At 43.2% G+C, this 17639-nt stretch overlaps 1 protein-coding gene across 1 annotated transcript; it reads right to left on the bottom strand.

Moving 5' to 3' along the window:
* Positions 1-8616: 8616 nt before the first annotated feature.
* LOC123411232 (disease resistance protein RPP13-like) lies at positions 8617-14639 on the bottom strand. The gene is made up of 3 exons (XM_045104169.1): positions 14195-14639; positions 13916-14061; positions 8617-11665 (listed from the first exon to the last, which is right to left on the bottom strand). Exons 1-3 carry the CDS (start codon positions 14531-14533, stop codon positions 9148-9150), a joined length of 3003 nt encoding a protein of 1000 aa, XP_044960104.1. The 5' UTR covers positions 14534-14639; the 3' UTR covers positions 8617-9147.
* Positions 14640-17639: the final 3000 nt, after the last annotated feature.

Here is a 17639-nt window from a genome sequence, read left to right as displayed (position 1 = left end):
TCAAGAGGAGGGATACTAATTGAAAATGGCAAAACCCTCATCAAGACAAGCATGAGGAAAAATAATCTTCACGGCCAAAGAGTGCACCAAGATGTAGAAAAATAAGATACGCACTCAAAACAAATCCTTTCACGTTGCCACCAAAAACTGAAAAAGGAAATGCAGCGATGGACGTGAAAGAAAAGAGGATATCAATTAGAGATGTAACTTCTCTCATGTGACCAAGATTCTAAGTAGAAGACAATCATGATGATATATATATCCACAAAGAAGGATGTACACACGAAATTGTTACAAGAAGGAAGAACACTAGATATCCAAAAAGGGAAGTCATAAATATATCAATGAGATCTTTTGCTTGGAAGCATAGCACATGGCCTAATATTTTCTTATTGTATAATATGAACTTCCAACATACGAACATGAAAGACATCCCAACTAGTAGTAAGACATCATCGTTCGGATGCTTTGAGAAAGAAAACAAGTACTACGAGAACAAATCAAGAGATTCATGCCATGATGCAACCTGGAAAAGAAAAGACAGGTTGGGTCCTTTGCAAGAAAAGAATGCATGAAGTGGATACTTGTTACCGAGACAACATTGGATTGATGTAGTAGATAGTTGTTCTTTGATCATCCTAACTTGGCTCCAATAATCACATGGTCTCAACATCTTCCTTATAGGTGAGCCGAGCATCCAATGCATCTCCAGTTGTTCCTAGAACAACAAAAACAAACAAAATGGTGCCCAAACTCATTGGGACCAAAGAGTTAGAAAACCAGCAATACATAGGAGAAACTCCACACACATATGTGCATATAGATATGAATTTGAATTTCATGCACACTTTAGCCAATTTATGACAGGGTGGAGTTTCCCTTATATATTGGGTCAAAGGAGGAAAGCAAGCAAAAGAAGTTGTATATAGTAGCTAGATATGCATGCTCAAGACTCTCAAGAATCAACTCAACACAAAGTTGATAAGTCATCAAAAGACAAGATATCAAGTGACAATAAGATCCTAAAACAAAAGAACTATCACTTGAAAGATATCAATTAAAAGATACATCAAGGAATGAGATATCCATTGACACATGTCAAATAGAAGGCAACAAGAAACCAATTGAAGGAAAACAAACAGAGGTATCTAGTTTCTAAGAGAGAGCTAGGTTCCAACAAACACAACCCTCTACAAATTTTCATGATGGCACAAAGCATCATAAAGAGCAAGACTTGCCTCCCATCAACACACACTTGATGGGGATCAAATGATTTTATGATGGGTGAATAAAGAGAGTGTTTTTAAAGGGAATAGGATAGCTCCCCCAAGGGACGTGCATTATATAGAATTTGCATTTGAATACAAAACGCACACGATGGGATCATCACTTTCTCTATATCTATAACCACACTAGACATGTTAAAAATAGATTCATAAGAGGCAAGAAAGACAAACGAAACACAAAATCCAATGTAAAGATGATTATCAATTCCAATCATATGATGGGAATACCAATTGTCAAGGACAAGAAGTATTTTTGAAATGATACTCATTGGTAGATCACAAATATATCCAAGATCATCTTTACCCATAAAACGCAAGCAAATGACACTTGTAGAGCTAACATGCCACCTAGGAACAAGATAGTTTACAATATCAACGCTAAGTGGCAATACGTCAAATGTACACATTTTCTAGGTTTGTAATACGCACATAGCATATTACTCCCCCAGAATGTGATAAACCAATAACATTAACAAGTGGCAAATTAAAACCAACAAGAAATACTTAATGGACCATATAGAATTTGAATTTCTCATGAGTAAGACATACCACATAGACACTAGATAATCTTGAAGCATCAAAACTAAGTGGTATTCCCCATGTATACACATTTATAGGATTGTGAGGTGTGCAAAGCACATCACTCCCCCACAATGGGATAGTCCATTAATCTCTCACAAGAGCCAACAAAAATACAGACAAGATGCAAATAGGCTCAATACAAGACTCACATGTATATGATGTGCAAACCAACATACACATACTCGATTACTCAAGATAAGCAAGTTGGAAGCACAACATATACAAACGCATGCAAGGTACAAAACCACAACATGCAAAGGGGCAAGCACCTAACAATGTAAATAGATTAAGTATAAGTTACCGTAAGGAGGCACATTGGATATAAGATAGAAACTCGATAATCCAAATGACTTGGCTTGAGATAATATGAATGATGAAGACCCCTTAATTCTTCATTATGTATCCAAGTCTCTAATGTCCTCCAAGGTCACCTATTGATCAAGTTTGAGCTTGTTGGTCCCCAACTACGTTGGGTCCTAAGAGGTTAATCACAATAGGCTTGGCAACCCAAATGGTTCCTTTCTTGACACCATTTTGAGTACCAACAAACTTGGCAAACACATTGCCAACCTTATCCTTCCCAAGGGAATATGTATCATCAATAGTGATTGGGTTGGATAAGTTACCTTTCGTGCAAGACGAAGCGACGTGACCCTTCTCACGACATAAGTAGCAACATCTACCCTTTGTTTTCTTCCTAGTTGATTTCTCACCTTGGGGGTGTTGGCTTGGGTCTTATTGGGAAGAGGCCTTCCTTCAACTTGTAGTTGAATATGTGATTGAGTTTGTGGCCGCTTCCCTTGTTGCTTGTGGCTTTGAGACTTCGTCTTCAGAGGGCAAGATCTAACATGGTGCCCTTTAACTTTGCACTTGAAGCAAATGATTTTGGCCGAATTCTTGACTTGTTCTAGGCCCCTCTTGTTCTTGTTTGAGTTTACTCCAAACTCATTTTTGTCATTCGGAGATGTTTGCTCACACAGGACGTTGTTGAGTGTGGGCATCCCTTCATGACACTGTTCCAAGTCTTTCTTCAAAGAAGTGACTTGGGCCTTGAGCTCTTTGATTTCCTCTGCACGATTAGTATCAATGCAAGTACTAGAGGAAGTGTAAGCTTCAATGTTAGAGCAACAAGGCAAGGAAAGTAATTCATCACACGAGGTAGCAACATTATGAGTAGACGAATTACGAGGACTAGCACATGGAAATATAGTACTTTGACTAGAAGTAGTGCCATTGTCCACATGAGGCTCGCTTGATGTTACCTTGGTGATGATAGCCTCATGAGCTAACTTTTGCACATTAAGGGATGTTAGAAGATCGGCATGAGAGCTTGTGAGCATTACATAGTTTTCTTCCAACTTCCCATAATTGCTAGTTAGTAAATCAAGTTGAGCACGTAGCTCAACATTCTCCTTCAATGTTGATACTTCAAGAGAGGTAGAGTTAGATGTACAAGTATCATCAACAATATGAGAGGAGTAAGTAGCAAATAGAGACTTCTCATGAGTAGATTGAAGCTCCTCATAGATCTTAGAGGTTTTGATGAGCTCTCCCTTGACATTATTGCATTCAAGGAGAAGGACCTCAAAATCCTTTTAAGTTTATCATGAGCAACTTCAATCTCTCCTTTTGAAGATCTTAAGTCTCTACATGCTTGATGACTCTTCTCAAGTTCATGTTCAAGTTGTTCACTTTTAGCTTGTTCATGATTAAGTGAGTCATTACAGTTTTCAAAGTAAGCAAGAACATCTTGGAACCTTTGAAGAGAGTTATTTTTAGCTTTATGAAGAATTTTACTGATCACATAGATATTTTCAGTCAAGTCATCATCATCATCCTCATCGCAAATATCATCGTTATTGCACAGGGAAGATGATACCTCATTATTACCTCTTGCCATGAGGCACATGTGAACTGGAGGAGTTGATGATGATTCTTTTGGTGAATCAGATTCTTCATTAGTCAAAAGTACTTCATATTTCTTGATTTCCCCTAAATGGTTAGTCATAGAGCAACTAGGGAGAAACAAGATATTTTGATCAAGAGGACACGAGGAAGCAGGCATATCACCACAGACATTTGTCAAGGAATCTTTAGGTGAAATGCATGACCTATCAGCACAATAATTTACACTGTGTGTGGTGCTAGATATGCTCGTGTCCATAGAGGCTATGCCATTTTCATCAACATATATTTCTTCACTCACCATGTCATTACCTTGTGAGATTGAAGATGCTGAGGTGTGCAAGCAATCGGATATGGGAGTAGTGGTGGAGTCTTTAAGATCGAAAAGAGTGAAGAGCTCATGCACCAACTCCTTCATCATAATACCGTCTTCATCAAGATTGGACCCACCATATATATCTTCAAGTTTAGTCCAAACTTCATGGGCTGACTTGCAAGTCGAGATAGACTTGAACACTTCAGGACTTATGGTTCGATGAATGGCAAGAAAGGCCTCACAATCAAGATACATTTCATTAGTAGATGAAGATGCATCATCCTTTTTGTCGGCAATCCCTACAAGAACAATTTGTAAAGTATTTGGGCCCATGGCCCGAAAGTGATGAAGCATACGAATTCTCCATAGGGTATAATTTGTGCCATCAAAGTCAAAGATGCCATTGTGCACTAATCCAATAGTCGACATCGATACTCTCTAGGTCGTGAAACCTAATTAAAGAGAGACCTAGCTCTGATACCAATTGAAAAGACCTCGATGACGCCTAGAGGGGGGGTGAATAGGCTATTTAAAAGCTTCTTCAGATTTGGCTTGAACCTAATGCGGAAATAAACTAAGAGGGTACTTGTCAAGCACAAATCCTAAATGCACTAGGCACTGCAATGTGTATCAACAACACGATCTACCAAGATGGACACAATACAGTTACTAACAAGCACAAGTAAGTTACACAAACTTACTTGAGCTATATCACACGACAAGTAGGTGAACAACACAAGATACTAGATCACACCATATCAACACGATATATCAAGGGCTGCAAGTATGAACGTGTGGATATAGAGGGTATGCTTGAATGATTAATCTTGTACAAGAAATGGCCAACACAATATAATGAGCACAAGCAATATGCAATGTATGTATGCTCAAATAACACAAGTAAACCACAAGTAAGGAGTTAGGGTTAAGGATAACCAAGGTCACTGAGACGAAGATGTATCCCGATGTTCACTTCCTTGGAGGGAAGCTAGTCACCGTTAGAGAGGTGGATGTTACCACGAAGGCACACCAACGCCACGAAGGCTCACCCTATTCTCCCTTTGATATAACACCACGAAGGCGTTTCTCAACCACTAGTGGTAAGCCTTTGAGGTGGCTTCCAAACCCTCACAAACTTTTCCGGGGGAAATCACACGGATTGATTCCTCTCCGAAGAACTCCTACCGCCTAGGAGTCTCCAACCTCCAAGAGTAACAAGATCACGGGGAATGCTCAAAACTTGCTCAAATCACAAATAGCTTGGGTTGGGAGAAGGAGAGGGAGAAGATCTATCTTTTGATTGGAACAACTCTCAAAGGGGCTCACAAATGCTCTTGGGATCTAAGATTTGGAGTGAGAAAATGTGTGTGAGGTGGAAGTGTGTTCTTATGAGGATAAGGCTGTGTTGGGCAACCCTCTCACGAAGTGGGAGGGGGTTATTTATAGTGGGGAGAGAAAAAGAGCCGTTGGGGACACTTTAAGTCACACAGGGTCCGGACGTCCGACAGTTGTCGGAAGTCCGGGCGTCCGCGAGGGACCGGACGTCCGACCAGGGTCGGACGTCCGAGACCTTTAGGCATGACTGGAACTCTTCTGAATTCATCAGCGGCCGGACGTCCGACAGGGGTCGATCGTCCGAGGCCTGTAGATGTGCCTGAACATATTTGAATTTATCAGCATACGGACGTCTGGAGAGGACCGGAAATCCGAGTTATACAGCTCAACTTCTACTGGTGGTAGGTTCCGGATTTCCGACGGGTGTCGGACGTCCGGCGCTCGGTCGTCCGGAGGGAGCCGGATTTCCGAGATATAGAACTCAACTTCTACTGGTGCAGGCTTCCGGATTTCCACGACTTGGCCGGACATCCGGGCCTCGGACGTCCGGAGGTAGCCGGAAGTCCGAGTTATATGGCTCCGATTTCACTCGTATAGGATTCCGGATTTCCGAACTAGTCAGTCGTCCGGTCCTCGGACGTCCGGAGAAAGCCGGATGTCCGAGGCACTGGTTCTGTTTTCAGATAACAATAAAACAGTGGAGATGTGGTCTGAGCAGAAAGTGATGATGTAGTTTGAGCAAGTTCATCGCAAAACCTGTGATCCCCTCTGAATAGTGCGGGATCCCTAAGGACTAAAGAATCATAAAAGAGTACTGATGATCCATACTTGAGTGTATACTTTTATTCGCTGATCATCACTCCGCACAACTAACGTCAAAGGAACTGATACCTTTGAATTAGCCCTTTCACCTGAGCTTGATGTTGTTGTTCCTTCTTGGCTCAAGTTGAAAGCAAGACATGATGAAGTCTTCAAGTAGCTTTCCCATACACAATGCGGAAAGCCTAGCTTATGTATTTATCTTCATTTGTCCACCATGTGTGAACATCCACAAGAATCAAGCATGTAGTGCTCAAGAATGCTTATCTTGATCTTGTCCTATCCACCATGTGAACATCCACAAGAATCAAGCATGTAGTGCTCAGGAATGCTTATCTTGATCTTATCCTTGTTAGCACATGATCATTGACAATAGTTTCAATGATATATTCGTGCTGATCCACTTGAACTTGCACACCACAATCTTGATGACGATCACCACTTGACGTCATCCTTCATGGGTTGTATGAGATCTTCCTTTTGACGCAAGCCCAATGGAAACACACCTAACCCCCACATAGGAGTCTCACAAAGACCATGGGTTAGTACACAAACACGTAATGGACAATGCTTACCTTACCATGGGATCACTTGATCCCTCTCGGTACATCTTATACGCTTTGTGTGTTGATCATCTTGATTTACTCTTTGTCTGAGATCTTGATCAACCTAGTGTTTCTATGACCATTCTTTGGATAATAACTTGAATAACATCTTGGTCAACATATAAACTCCTTGAACCCAATAGATGGACTTCGGGAAGCTCCTATGGACAAATCCTATAAATATAACTTAAGGCAACCATTAGTCCATAGGAATTGTCATCAATTACCAAAACCACATATGGAGATATATGCTCTAACAGCAGTGCTGATGGTGCTGGTCCAAAATAGAGCACCGTGCGGGGCCAACCCGGGGCAACTCGGGAGATTTCTATCACGCCACCGTACGCTTCGCTTATCCGTCGTGTCCTGAGAACGAGATACGCGGCTCCTATCGGGATCGTCGACACGTCGGGTGGCCTTGCTGGATTAGTTTTACCTTTGACGAGATATCTTGTGCATTGGGATTCCGGTGATGCTTTGGGTAATCTCAGAGTTCAGGTTTTCCACTAAGGAATCCGACGAGATCGCGAGTGTCGTGATCGAGGATTTCTATGCGGCTTGTGGTAATTTGTGATGGACTAGTTGGAGCACCCCTGCAGGGTTAAATCTTCCGGAAAGCCGTGCCCGCGGTTATGTGGCAACGTGGAAACTTTGTTTAACACTGGTTCTAGATAACTTGAAGTAACTTAAAATATGCCAACCGTGTGCGTAACCGTGACTGTCTCTTTCGTGAGTTCCTTCTCCGATCGAGGAGACGGTGGGGTTATGTCTGACGTAGGTAGGTGTTCAGGATCATTCATTTGATCATCAGTAGTCACGTCAGCTATGCGTAGATCTTCCCCCTCTTAATTCTTGTACTCGTAAGTTTAGTCACCTCATATATGCTTAGCCGCTGCTGCACCACCACTTTACCATACCTCACCCATTAAGCTTTGCTAGTCTTGATACCTTTGAAAATGAGATTGTTGAGTCCCCTGTGGCTCACAGATTACTACAACACCAGTTGTAGGTACAGGTAAAGGTTACTTGAGGCGAGCGCGTTGATTGTTCATTTGGAGTTGCTTCTTCTTCTTCTTCATCGATCTAGGATGGGTTCCAGGCCGGCAGCCTGGGATAGCAAGGATGGACGTCGTTCTTCTTTTCTCGTTTGTTTTTCGTCTGTAGTCGGACCCTGCTCTTCTTCATGATGATTATGTATTTGTATTGTTATGACTCTGATGTAGCTTGTGGCGAGTGTAAGCCAAATTCTATATATATATCTCTTCTTTTCAGTACATGTACTTGTAACGATATCCATTCTTGTGACACGACGAGATGCGCTTATATCCCTGACGAGACCCTCGTGCCAAATTGAGGATAGGGTCGCATCTTGGGCGTGACACGTTCCCAACATCGAAAGATAATTCTGAGCATACAAGCATTTGGCTTCACATTCAGACAAAGGGCATGTTTCAATCATGACTAACTTCGTCATAACTAAGCTTAGGCAAAGCGAACAAAATGAGATAATTCTGAGCATACAAGCATTTGGCTTCACATTCAGACAAAGGGCATGTTTCAATCATGACTAACTTCGTCATAACTAAGCTTAGGCAAAGCGAACAAAATGGCCACAGCAAGTGTGACAAGATTTGACAAAAATCTGAGCCTATGCCATGTGAACAATCTGGCTAGAGAAGTGTGGCAAGACGCAACTGTGGCAACCAATCAAAACATGCCTAAGGTGTTGTGGCAACCTTAAGCTGCAAACCAAAGATGCCCAAAATCCTTTTAAAACAGGCTTTCGCCCCCCACTTTTGTAAAGCCACACGCTATGCACTCAGCGACCCAACGTCTGTGCCTTAAGATCATTGTAGCTGCTAACAAGGTTAATAAACAAGTTACAAGGTAGGCATGTCAATATGCAAAACGTACAACACGACATTAGACTGAAGACATGACAAACTCTATTTTAGCTACTCAGAAAAGAAAAATCAACGTATCTATCAGCTTAGAAATGCTTAGGAAGTGAAATTTGAACTCACTGCAACACATATGCATTTTGTGTGAGACCCCAGTCCGATGTAACCTGTCATAATTTCTTTCCCACTTAACCAGGATACTGATCTTGTTCACTGACTCTCAGTTACTTTTCTTTTCCTTTTCCTGCTTCCGCAATATTCCATGAAAACCAAGAAATCAGATAGGTGACGGCGAGTAATCAGAAGTTCTCCACCCATCGCAAACATGACACCTCACAAAATCATAGAGCAAGCAACACGAAGGCATGTTTCTTCTATACACTGGTCAGAAAACAAGTTTACACCTTTGCCAACCTTGTCCATGCGCCCCCGGAACTGTAGTGTACCTCAATGTCATCAGTTGCTTTTCGCCCAACAGAACCAGACCTCACCAAATCACCACAGGGCAGTTCTGGAGCTGCGCCGACAGATGATGTCATAGCCGGTGTCCCCAAATTTCTGAGCCAGGAACCAGCAAGCACTCCTCGGTCTACCTTTGTGGGTGCGGTCAGGCATTTGATCTTGTCGCAAAGCTTCTTGTCTGCAAGTTTTATAGTGTCAACGAGCACATCCATGTTGTAGAGCGCCAATTCTTGGAGGTGTTCCAGGTCATTCAGACCATCGAGAACCTTCAGTCTGCTGCAATCATGCATGGCTAAGACCGAAAGCATTGGCATGGCGCCAGGCTTTACCACCAGCTCCTCCAAGGTACACAGATTTATAAGCTTCAACTTTCGGAGGCTCTGGAATCCCCTCTCAGGAAAAACCAGTGTCGTTCCACTGTATGAGCAGTATAAGAGCTCCATCTCAGCGACGGATGGCAGCACTGCAAGCTTGTCTACGAACGGCTGCGACAGCTCGGATTTGTGCAGATGGAGCATGGTGAGGTTTGGCATAACATATCGGTCGCTCTGTGAAGCATCAAGGTCTTCTAGCCTGCCATGTAGAGTCAGCACCTGGAGGCGGCGCATGCTTGAGTCGGTGAACATTGTAGACGGAAGCACTTCACCAGATAAGTCGAGGTTCACAAGGAATTCCATTTTCCTGAGAGCTGCTGACAGCGCCTTAGTATGGGTTTCCGAAATGCCAGACAAGGACAGAGACCGGAGACATAACATGTAGTTCAATGGACATATCTGGTCGTGCCACGAATTTGAAGGCTCCGAGCCATCAAGGGTCATCAAGTTGTTCAAGGAGACTCTGCAATCAGGCAACATGATTTTTTCAGCAAGCACATGCCTCAGTGCTTCAATTTCCCAAAATTCATCGACTACTCTTCTCACATTTGTTCTCCTTACATCTAATGTCTGGAGATTGTCAAGCTTAGAAATGGATGAAGGGAGCTCCTCCAAGTTGCTGTTTCTAATACCAAGGTACCTCAAGTGGATTATGCTTCCAATCTCATTTGGCAGCTTTTGGATCTTCAAACCATTCAGATCGATAACACGTAGGAACCTAGAGCCCTGTAAGAAGTGCAGCCCATGAATGGTCTTTAGGCCAGCTCTGTCGGAACTTCCACATGCTCTCAAGCACATCTCTGAAAAGCTGCCCCATGGTGTCTGGGGTTGAGGAGATTCATATATTGAGCTGCTGCGTTGGTCTTCTGCGAAATCGCAGAGAAGAGAACGCAGCTTAGGAAATTCATTCGGTATGTTGACAAATGAATCCAGATAGTTGTGTACAGCAAGGCGACGCACTGCATTTGGATTTAGGACATTAGCTTGGTGGTGGATTTCAAGGAAACCAGAGTCCCGTGCTTCTGATTCCAGGAACGCATGAAGCAGATTGTGGATGGCTACCAGCTTGATTCGCCCTCCAGCATCCTTGTCCATGACCTGGACTAGTCCTCTTGAGACAAGGTCCTTCAGATAGTCAAACCCGACTTCCTCCAAAGTTTTTCCCTTCTTTGGCACCACAAAGCCCTCGGCAATCCACAGACGCACCAAACGATCTGGGTAAACAATAATATTTTCTGACATGGACGCAAAGTAGAGAAAGCATGACTTTAGATGGTGTGGCAGATCATCAAAAGCTAAAGACCATACACTTCCAACTGGTTTTGGCTGATCATTGGTCTCGAGTTGCTCAAGGACGTCATCCCACTCCATGGGAATCACCTTTGATCGTAATACTCCAGCAAGCACAATGATGGCTAGCGGAAGACCTGACGATATATTGTGAACTTTTTCATAGTAAGATTTGCACTTGTAAATTTCTGGAGGTTTCTTTGCTCCAAAAACTCGTCGACAAAACAACTGTTGACCATGTATGGTTTCAAGGCAACCCAACTCAAGGGGAGCAATTCGCGGGTCCATATGATTGATTTCCTTCACACTTAGGCGTGTCGTAAGCAAGATTCGGCTGCCATTGTTTTCATCTGGCAGGACATCCAACAAAGAGTTCCAGTCACTGATTTCGAGCAAACCATCAAGAACAACTAGGTACCGCCTGTTCTGCATTCGTCGTCGAAGTTTGCGCTCTTTACTGGTGGTTTCTCCATCACCAGGTGCCAATGCTGCCTTGTCAACTTCTTCAGGTGCTTCTGGGACCTCTGAGCTGACCTGCTTGTACATAGTCTCCACATAGTCTGTGAACCTGATGTGTGGTGGAAGACATACCCATGCATGCACCTCAAAGTTTCTCAAGATATCAGGGTCGTTGTACAGCTTTTTTGCAAGTGTTTTCTTTCCAATGCCACATTCGCCCAGAATTGAGATGACAGCACGGTGACAAACAATCTTCTCTTTGTCAATGATTTGGTCTTTGAGGGTTTCAAATTCACTTTTTCTGGAGTCTTCAACATATCCATCCTCGTACCTGCAGCATCAATTGATCAGGATTAACTGCCAATAATGGACTACTGTGTGCATGCTTTTCTAGAACACACATAGTCGATTTACAACATAAAGTGTCAAACATGTTTTCTATTTCAACAAACTGTTTACGAGAGGAAAATAAAATAACTTGATAAAGGGTTCGGCGCTGAAATATGCGATCAAACCCAAATTATTCATACACAAAAAAATTAGAATGTGACACTATATACAGTGTCTCCTCGGCTTTATCAATACGACCACCATGCTGTACGACCTAGCTAGATTTCCAATCCTAAAGAGTAACATGTCAAATTTACTCAGAAGTCAGAACAGAGTCCTAGATTAACTAATCATACGATTTTCTTACAATATTCAACTACATAAAATATTTATTCAATTATTTATCTATATTTTTAGAGGGATGCCCTACATAATTAAGTAATTAATTGAATTTACATGAATGTGCAAAGTAATATTGTTAACACATACTCAAGGTACATGATGTGACAGTAGTATCCCAAATCAACAAACAAACTAGTCCGAGACATAACAGAACATTTTTTAGGGCAAATACACTTAGATACAGATTAGTTTGCCTTCAGACATCCACTTTCTCAGGGTTTTTTTATCAGATTAAGAACATATGGAATGACTCTCTCGTGATAGAGAACTTGCAGCAATTTGAGCAAGAAACATGATCTCCCTTTGGTCAAGGCATCAAGCTAGCATGAATGACTACTATAGTGACTTGTTCCTAACTGTTCTGACCCTAAAGACTCCTCCTGGTGGAAGCGCATCACAAGTGAAGTGGCAAATACAGAATGGTGGCAAGTTGCCAAGCAAATTCAAGTCACTTTTTTTTTTTGAAATGATCAGTTGAATGGCATGATTTTTAAAGAGAAATTCCCTAGAAGCTTCTCCTTTGCAAAAGCATAAGGATACTTTGGTCTGAGAGGTTCTATACTCAGAAAGTATTTTGACCTGTTCAAACTCCCACTCTCTGGTTGTGCTTTTGAAGAACTGCGAGACAATTAGGTGATTCTTGAGTCATGCGATCAATCTGATGACCCTGCAGATAGATGGCATTACACCTCGGTCTCGGACAAAAACATCTTCAAGCACTTTGGCACGCATCTTTTTCTGGAGATCAAGCTGATCCCTACCTCAGATGGATATGGAAAAGTAAATGCATACCCAAATTACGAGTGTTTGCTTGTCGGCTGCTTAATGACTAGCTAAATAGGCATGCCAAGCCACAGTTCACTTCATAACCCCTCACCCTGCCTACTGAAGCCATTGTGGTTTTGGCTGACATGGCACTTATGTGTAAATTTTCGTTGGAATGGTGTCCATGTGGAAAAACGTCGCTGGGTCAGTACCACTCAAAGTTTGGTAAAAATAATAATAATCTTAATAATCAAGAGAAAATCCAAAACATTTAGATAGGAGAAAGAGGAAAATAAATTTGAAAATCAGTAAAAACGGTTCGTCCAAAAATTAAGGAAAAATACAAATTGGTAGTTTTCTTATGGCGAACAAAAATATGTCATACAGAGCTATAGCTCTTTTAATTTTTGCAATTTCCATCTTTCTTAAGTACTCTAGTAAAAAGAGGGTAATATTATTAACCTTTAAAAGAACTAGTTCAAATGTGTTCTTGCGTTAAAAATCCCTATTTTTCGAATTTTATTTGCCTGAAACTTTCAAATTTTCGTTTTATTTTTATCGATTTCTTAGTTCCTTGAATATTAAAATTTATTTAAATCTATTCTTTGAAATGTTTACCGTTCTCCATTAAAAAAAATCATCTATCTATTTTGGTCAATTTTCTAGATTTTTTAAACATTTTATGTAATTTTCATGTGATTTCCTCAGATCTTTCTGAAATGGTGACACTCGACTTTTGTCCTCCCGGACATGATAATAGCAAAAAATGAAAAGACACAAAGACGCCAATACCACCGAGTTCCCATAGAGGGGAAAAGTGAACGGTTTTTTCTTTTGAGAGTTCGAGAATCGAGGGTGTCAGATCCTTGCATTTAGTAGCATTGCTATGGAATTGTCATATCCTTGCAGCTCTCGACTCATGTACTATTGCATTTTTGCATGCACATCAAAAGAAAGGAAAATGGAAATAAGAACCACTATGAAACAAAAAGAAACAGCATTGTGCTAGCAGAACACGAATAAGATAAACTACTACCTCAAACTCAAGTACAAGTAAGCAAATGAACAACAAAAACTAGCGTACCACTCGGGATCAGTCTCAATCGATGATGCATTCCATGTTTCGGATGGAAAACTCTCAATAGCATATGTTTCCTTGTTCTGATTCAGCTCATTGATCCTTTCATTGATCTTCACTATCTGATTCGACAGCCCATGACGTACAACAACCTGCACAACCTTATACTGCTTAATTTGTAGCCCATCAACATTCATCAAAAATAAAAGTAGTGTATAATTTTGCATAACTGGCATAATTTAAGGGGGTCTGGAGGCATTCAGAACGGTGAGAGGGGTGTTTTACCTGAGTGGCGAGCCCCTGGACCAGGTTGAAGGCTGCGCCGTGCCACCAGCCGCGGCGGCCCTTGGCGCTGAGGTGGAAGGCCTCGACGCGGAGGTGGAACTCGTCGACGGCGTCCTCGACCTCGAAGGCGACCTCCCGCGTCTCCCGCAGCCACAGCAGCAGCAGCTCGTTGGCGCGGCCGCGGCGGGCGCGGTCGGCCCCGCGGACGAGGGCCTGCAGGTAGGCCAGCTTCCGGCGCAGGGACCGGATCTCCGCGTCCACCCGCAGCAGCGCCGTCGCCTCCGCTGCCGCTAGCTCGCCCAGCTTCGCCACCACCCCCGTCACGCCCGCGTCCGCCATGATTGGTTGCCCGCCTCCTCCGTCTGACTCACTCAGTCAGTGTGCTTGGTAAGTTTGGTTGGTGGCGCGCTGGCGTGATTGTCGCTAGTAGCCTGGTACGTGCCTTCGTGGCGCGTTTGGCGTGGGGCTAGTGAAGCTGGCATGGTCCTATTCTCAGAGGCCTCCACCATAACGCGCCGCCCATCATGCCAGGCCCTTCTGAAGTCGACACCCAGCTCTAGTTAGGCCATGTTTGTTTCATAAGTCCTAGGACTTTTTTAAGTCCTAACTTATAAGTCATAAGTCTCTATATGTTTGTTTATAGGGATTTATAAGTTTCGAGTCCCTACTTGTTTGTTTACAGGGACTTATAAGTCCATGTTGCACACAGGATAAGCACCGCTGCAACGAACCAAGGCAGGAATGAGGCGATGGAACGAACGGGACGGGGCGGCGACGGGGCGACGACGGGGCGACAAATTGAGGCAGAAACGGGGCCACGGAACGAACGGGACGGGGCGGCGACGGGGCGACGAACCGAGGCAGAAACGGGACGATGGAACGAACGGGACGGGGCGGCGAACCGAACCGATGGAGCAAGAGGCGGGGCGGCGACGGGGCCAGAGGCGGCGATTGGACCGAGAGGCGGGGCGGCGTGCTTGGACCGAGCCTGGAGCGACGCGGGGTAGGTCCGGCCCGGGATAAGTCCCAATAAGCTCCTCCGTGAGAGTCTTATTTGATAAGTCCCAAATCACCACAATAAGTCACAATAAGTCCCTTGTGTTTGGTTTAGGTGGGACTTATAGGGACTTTTTTAAGTCCCTAAACCAATAAGTCCCTCGAAACAAACACCCTCTTAGAGCATCTTCGCTCGCGTCCTCAACAAGCTTATTTTCTTTTGCTGGCGAAAAAAAAGTCAGTCGCATCCTCATGAGCCCGTTTTTATCGCTTAGGACCCAAATTAACCCCGACGGTGTCAGGTCGAACCAGCGCGCTGGGGGTCGTCCGAGGACGTTAGCGGAAACTTTTTGACGCAAAAAATCTCTAGGCCTGTCGAGTCAGCAACTCACACACGTGGTGGTCATCCTCATTGCCTCGTTTCTTGCGGGAATCAATGCGACCGTCGGTCAGCCTTCTATTGATTCGCGGGCGCTTCGACGACAGCGGCGAGGAGGCGTCATGCCTTCCAACCCCGTTCGCCACGGCGACCCAGGGCAGGGGTGCAGCAAGGACGGAAGCGGAGCGCAGGACGACGTCGGCGACGAGGACGACGGTGACTACATCCATTTCTACAAGCTTCTCCGCATGTAGAAGGCGACGATGGCGATGTAGTTTAATTATGTTTTTATTTCATTTTTGTGCAAATTTTAATGGAAAACTATGAATTTCCTTCGAATTTGAGTCAGTTTTAGTCGAATTTGGGTGAGTTTGTTTTTTCAAAAAACTGTTGGGGCAACCTTTGTGGAGGCGACTCGGAACCCAAACCCCTCATGTTGATGTTTTTGCCGGCGCGCCCCCACGCGACGCTATTTCATGTCCCTGGGTGGCCGAACGGGTGGAGATGTTCTTAGGGTTTGCTTAGATTGTCGTTTGAACCGTCAATTCCTCCGTAAAAAATTTACACGCCTCTAGGGGTCATTTCTTTTCCGGACGAAATTCAAGCTACGGCCAGTATTATACACGCATAACCTAAATCCGGATGTAAAGTATAGCACCGATTCCAAACAGGCACTTAACTGTTCCGGTCATGCTCAACTCGTTTCTGCTGTTGGATCTACATCTAACGGCAACTTGCCGCTTCGTCCAGCTGTCGTGAAGCACTGTGGCCCTTCATCGCGCATCCAATGGCTGAAGATGGTCTACACGTCCTTGTTTGAATTCCATCAAGAGTACAGTAAAGCCTCATTCAGTTCGGATGATTGTCACAGAAAAAACATAAGAACAATGATATATATGGTAAGCAACCTAAATTATTCAAAAAAACATAAGAACAATGATTTCAGAGGAAAAAACAATTATAGATATATTCAGTTAGCAGGAAATACTTACATGATTTTCATAGAAATACTATTTATTTTCTATATTTTCAAGGAAACCACGTACCCACTCATACCCTTTTACGTAAAAACGAGGCTAAACAATTGGGTCTCGATATTCATCACACGTATGGTATATTAGACATATACTGAGACGTCCTATGTGACATAATCAGGAGGCAATCCACACGGTCATGTGTGTGCGAGTATTAGAACTGATCATGCGTGTGGTGCAACTACTTCATGTTACACGTTCAACAAATACTACTCATCCTCGTCCCGTGCATGTGGCACGAAGCAAATCTGTCCACACGTCCTGACACAACTACGCTAGTTATCCACGAGATGACGCTTTAGTTACCCCGAAGGTGGCAACTTTAGTTACCTGGATGACAAATGTAGTTGTAACAGCATGGCAACTTCTCAGTTTTGGTAAACTAGTTGCTATGTCTAATTAACGATAGTTCTCGCGCGTAATCAAATCATAGTTGCCATGTGCAATTAACTACTTGTCCTATGTGGTCAAATAATAGTTGTCATGTGTGATTAACTAGTTGTCACGTGTGGTCCAACTATAGTTGTCATGTATGCTTAATCATTGTTGCCATGTGTGTTTACTTAGTTGCCATGTACGCATAACTGCAATTGTCATCTAGCAACGAATTATAGTTGCCATGTGTGTTTACCTAGTTGTCATGTACGCACAACTACAGTTGTCATCTAGCAACGTACGAGCGTCGTATGGGCGAAGAGCAGTTCACACACACGCACGGACTAGGTGTTGACTGTATGGGTGAAAATTGATTCGACCACACGGCATAGCTGACAACTGCTGCGGGTCGTATGGGCGAACTCTACAACGCTCACACACACGATAATGCTTACTGGCACAAAAAATGCGTGAAACATTGTCAAGATTCAGACAAAAGAACGTCAATAAAGATCGTTGCGTGTAGGCGAAGTGCAAACATACCACATGTATGGACGTTATCATTCGGAAAACAATTTTTTAGGATGATAAATGTCATCCTATCAAATTCCTATACTACTCATAATTCCTACGTTTTAATTCATACTAACCGAATGGGTAA

The sequence above is a fragment of the Hordeum vulgare genome, chromosome 7H (genome assembly GCF_904849725.1).
Source record: "Hordeum vulgare subsp. vulgare chromosome 7H, MorexV3_pseudomolecules_assembly, whole genome shotgun sequence".
In the NCBI taxonomy this organism is placed as follows: Eukaryota; Viridiplantae; Streptophyta; class Magnoliopsida; order Poales; family Poaceae; genus Hordeum; species Hordeum vulgare.
The sequence above is the reverse complement of the archived record's forward strand: the minus strand, read 5'-3'. Positions and strand labels throughout refer to the sequence as shown.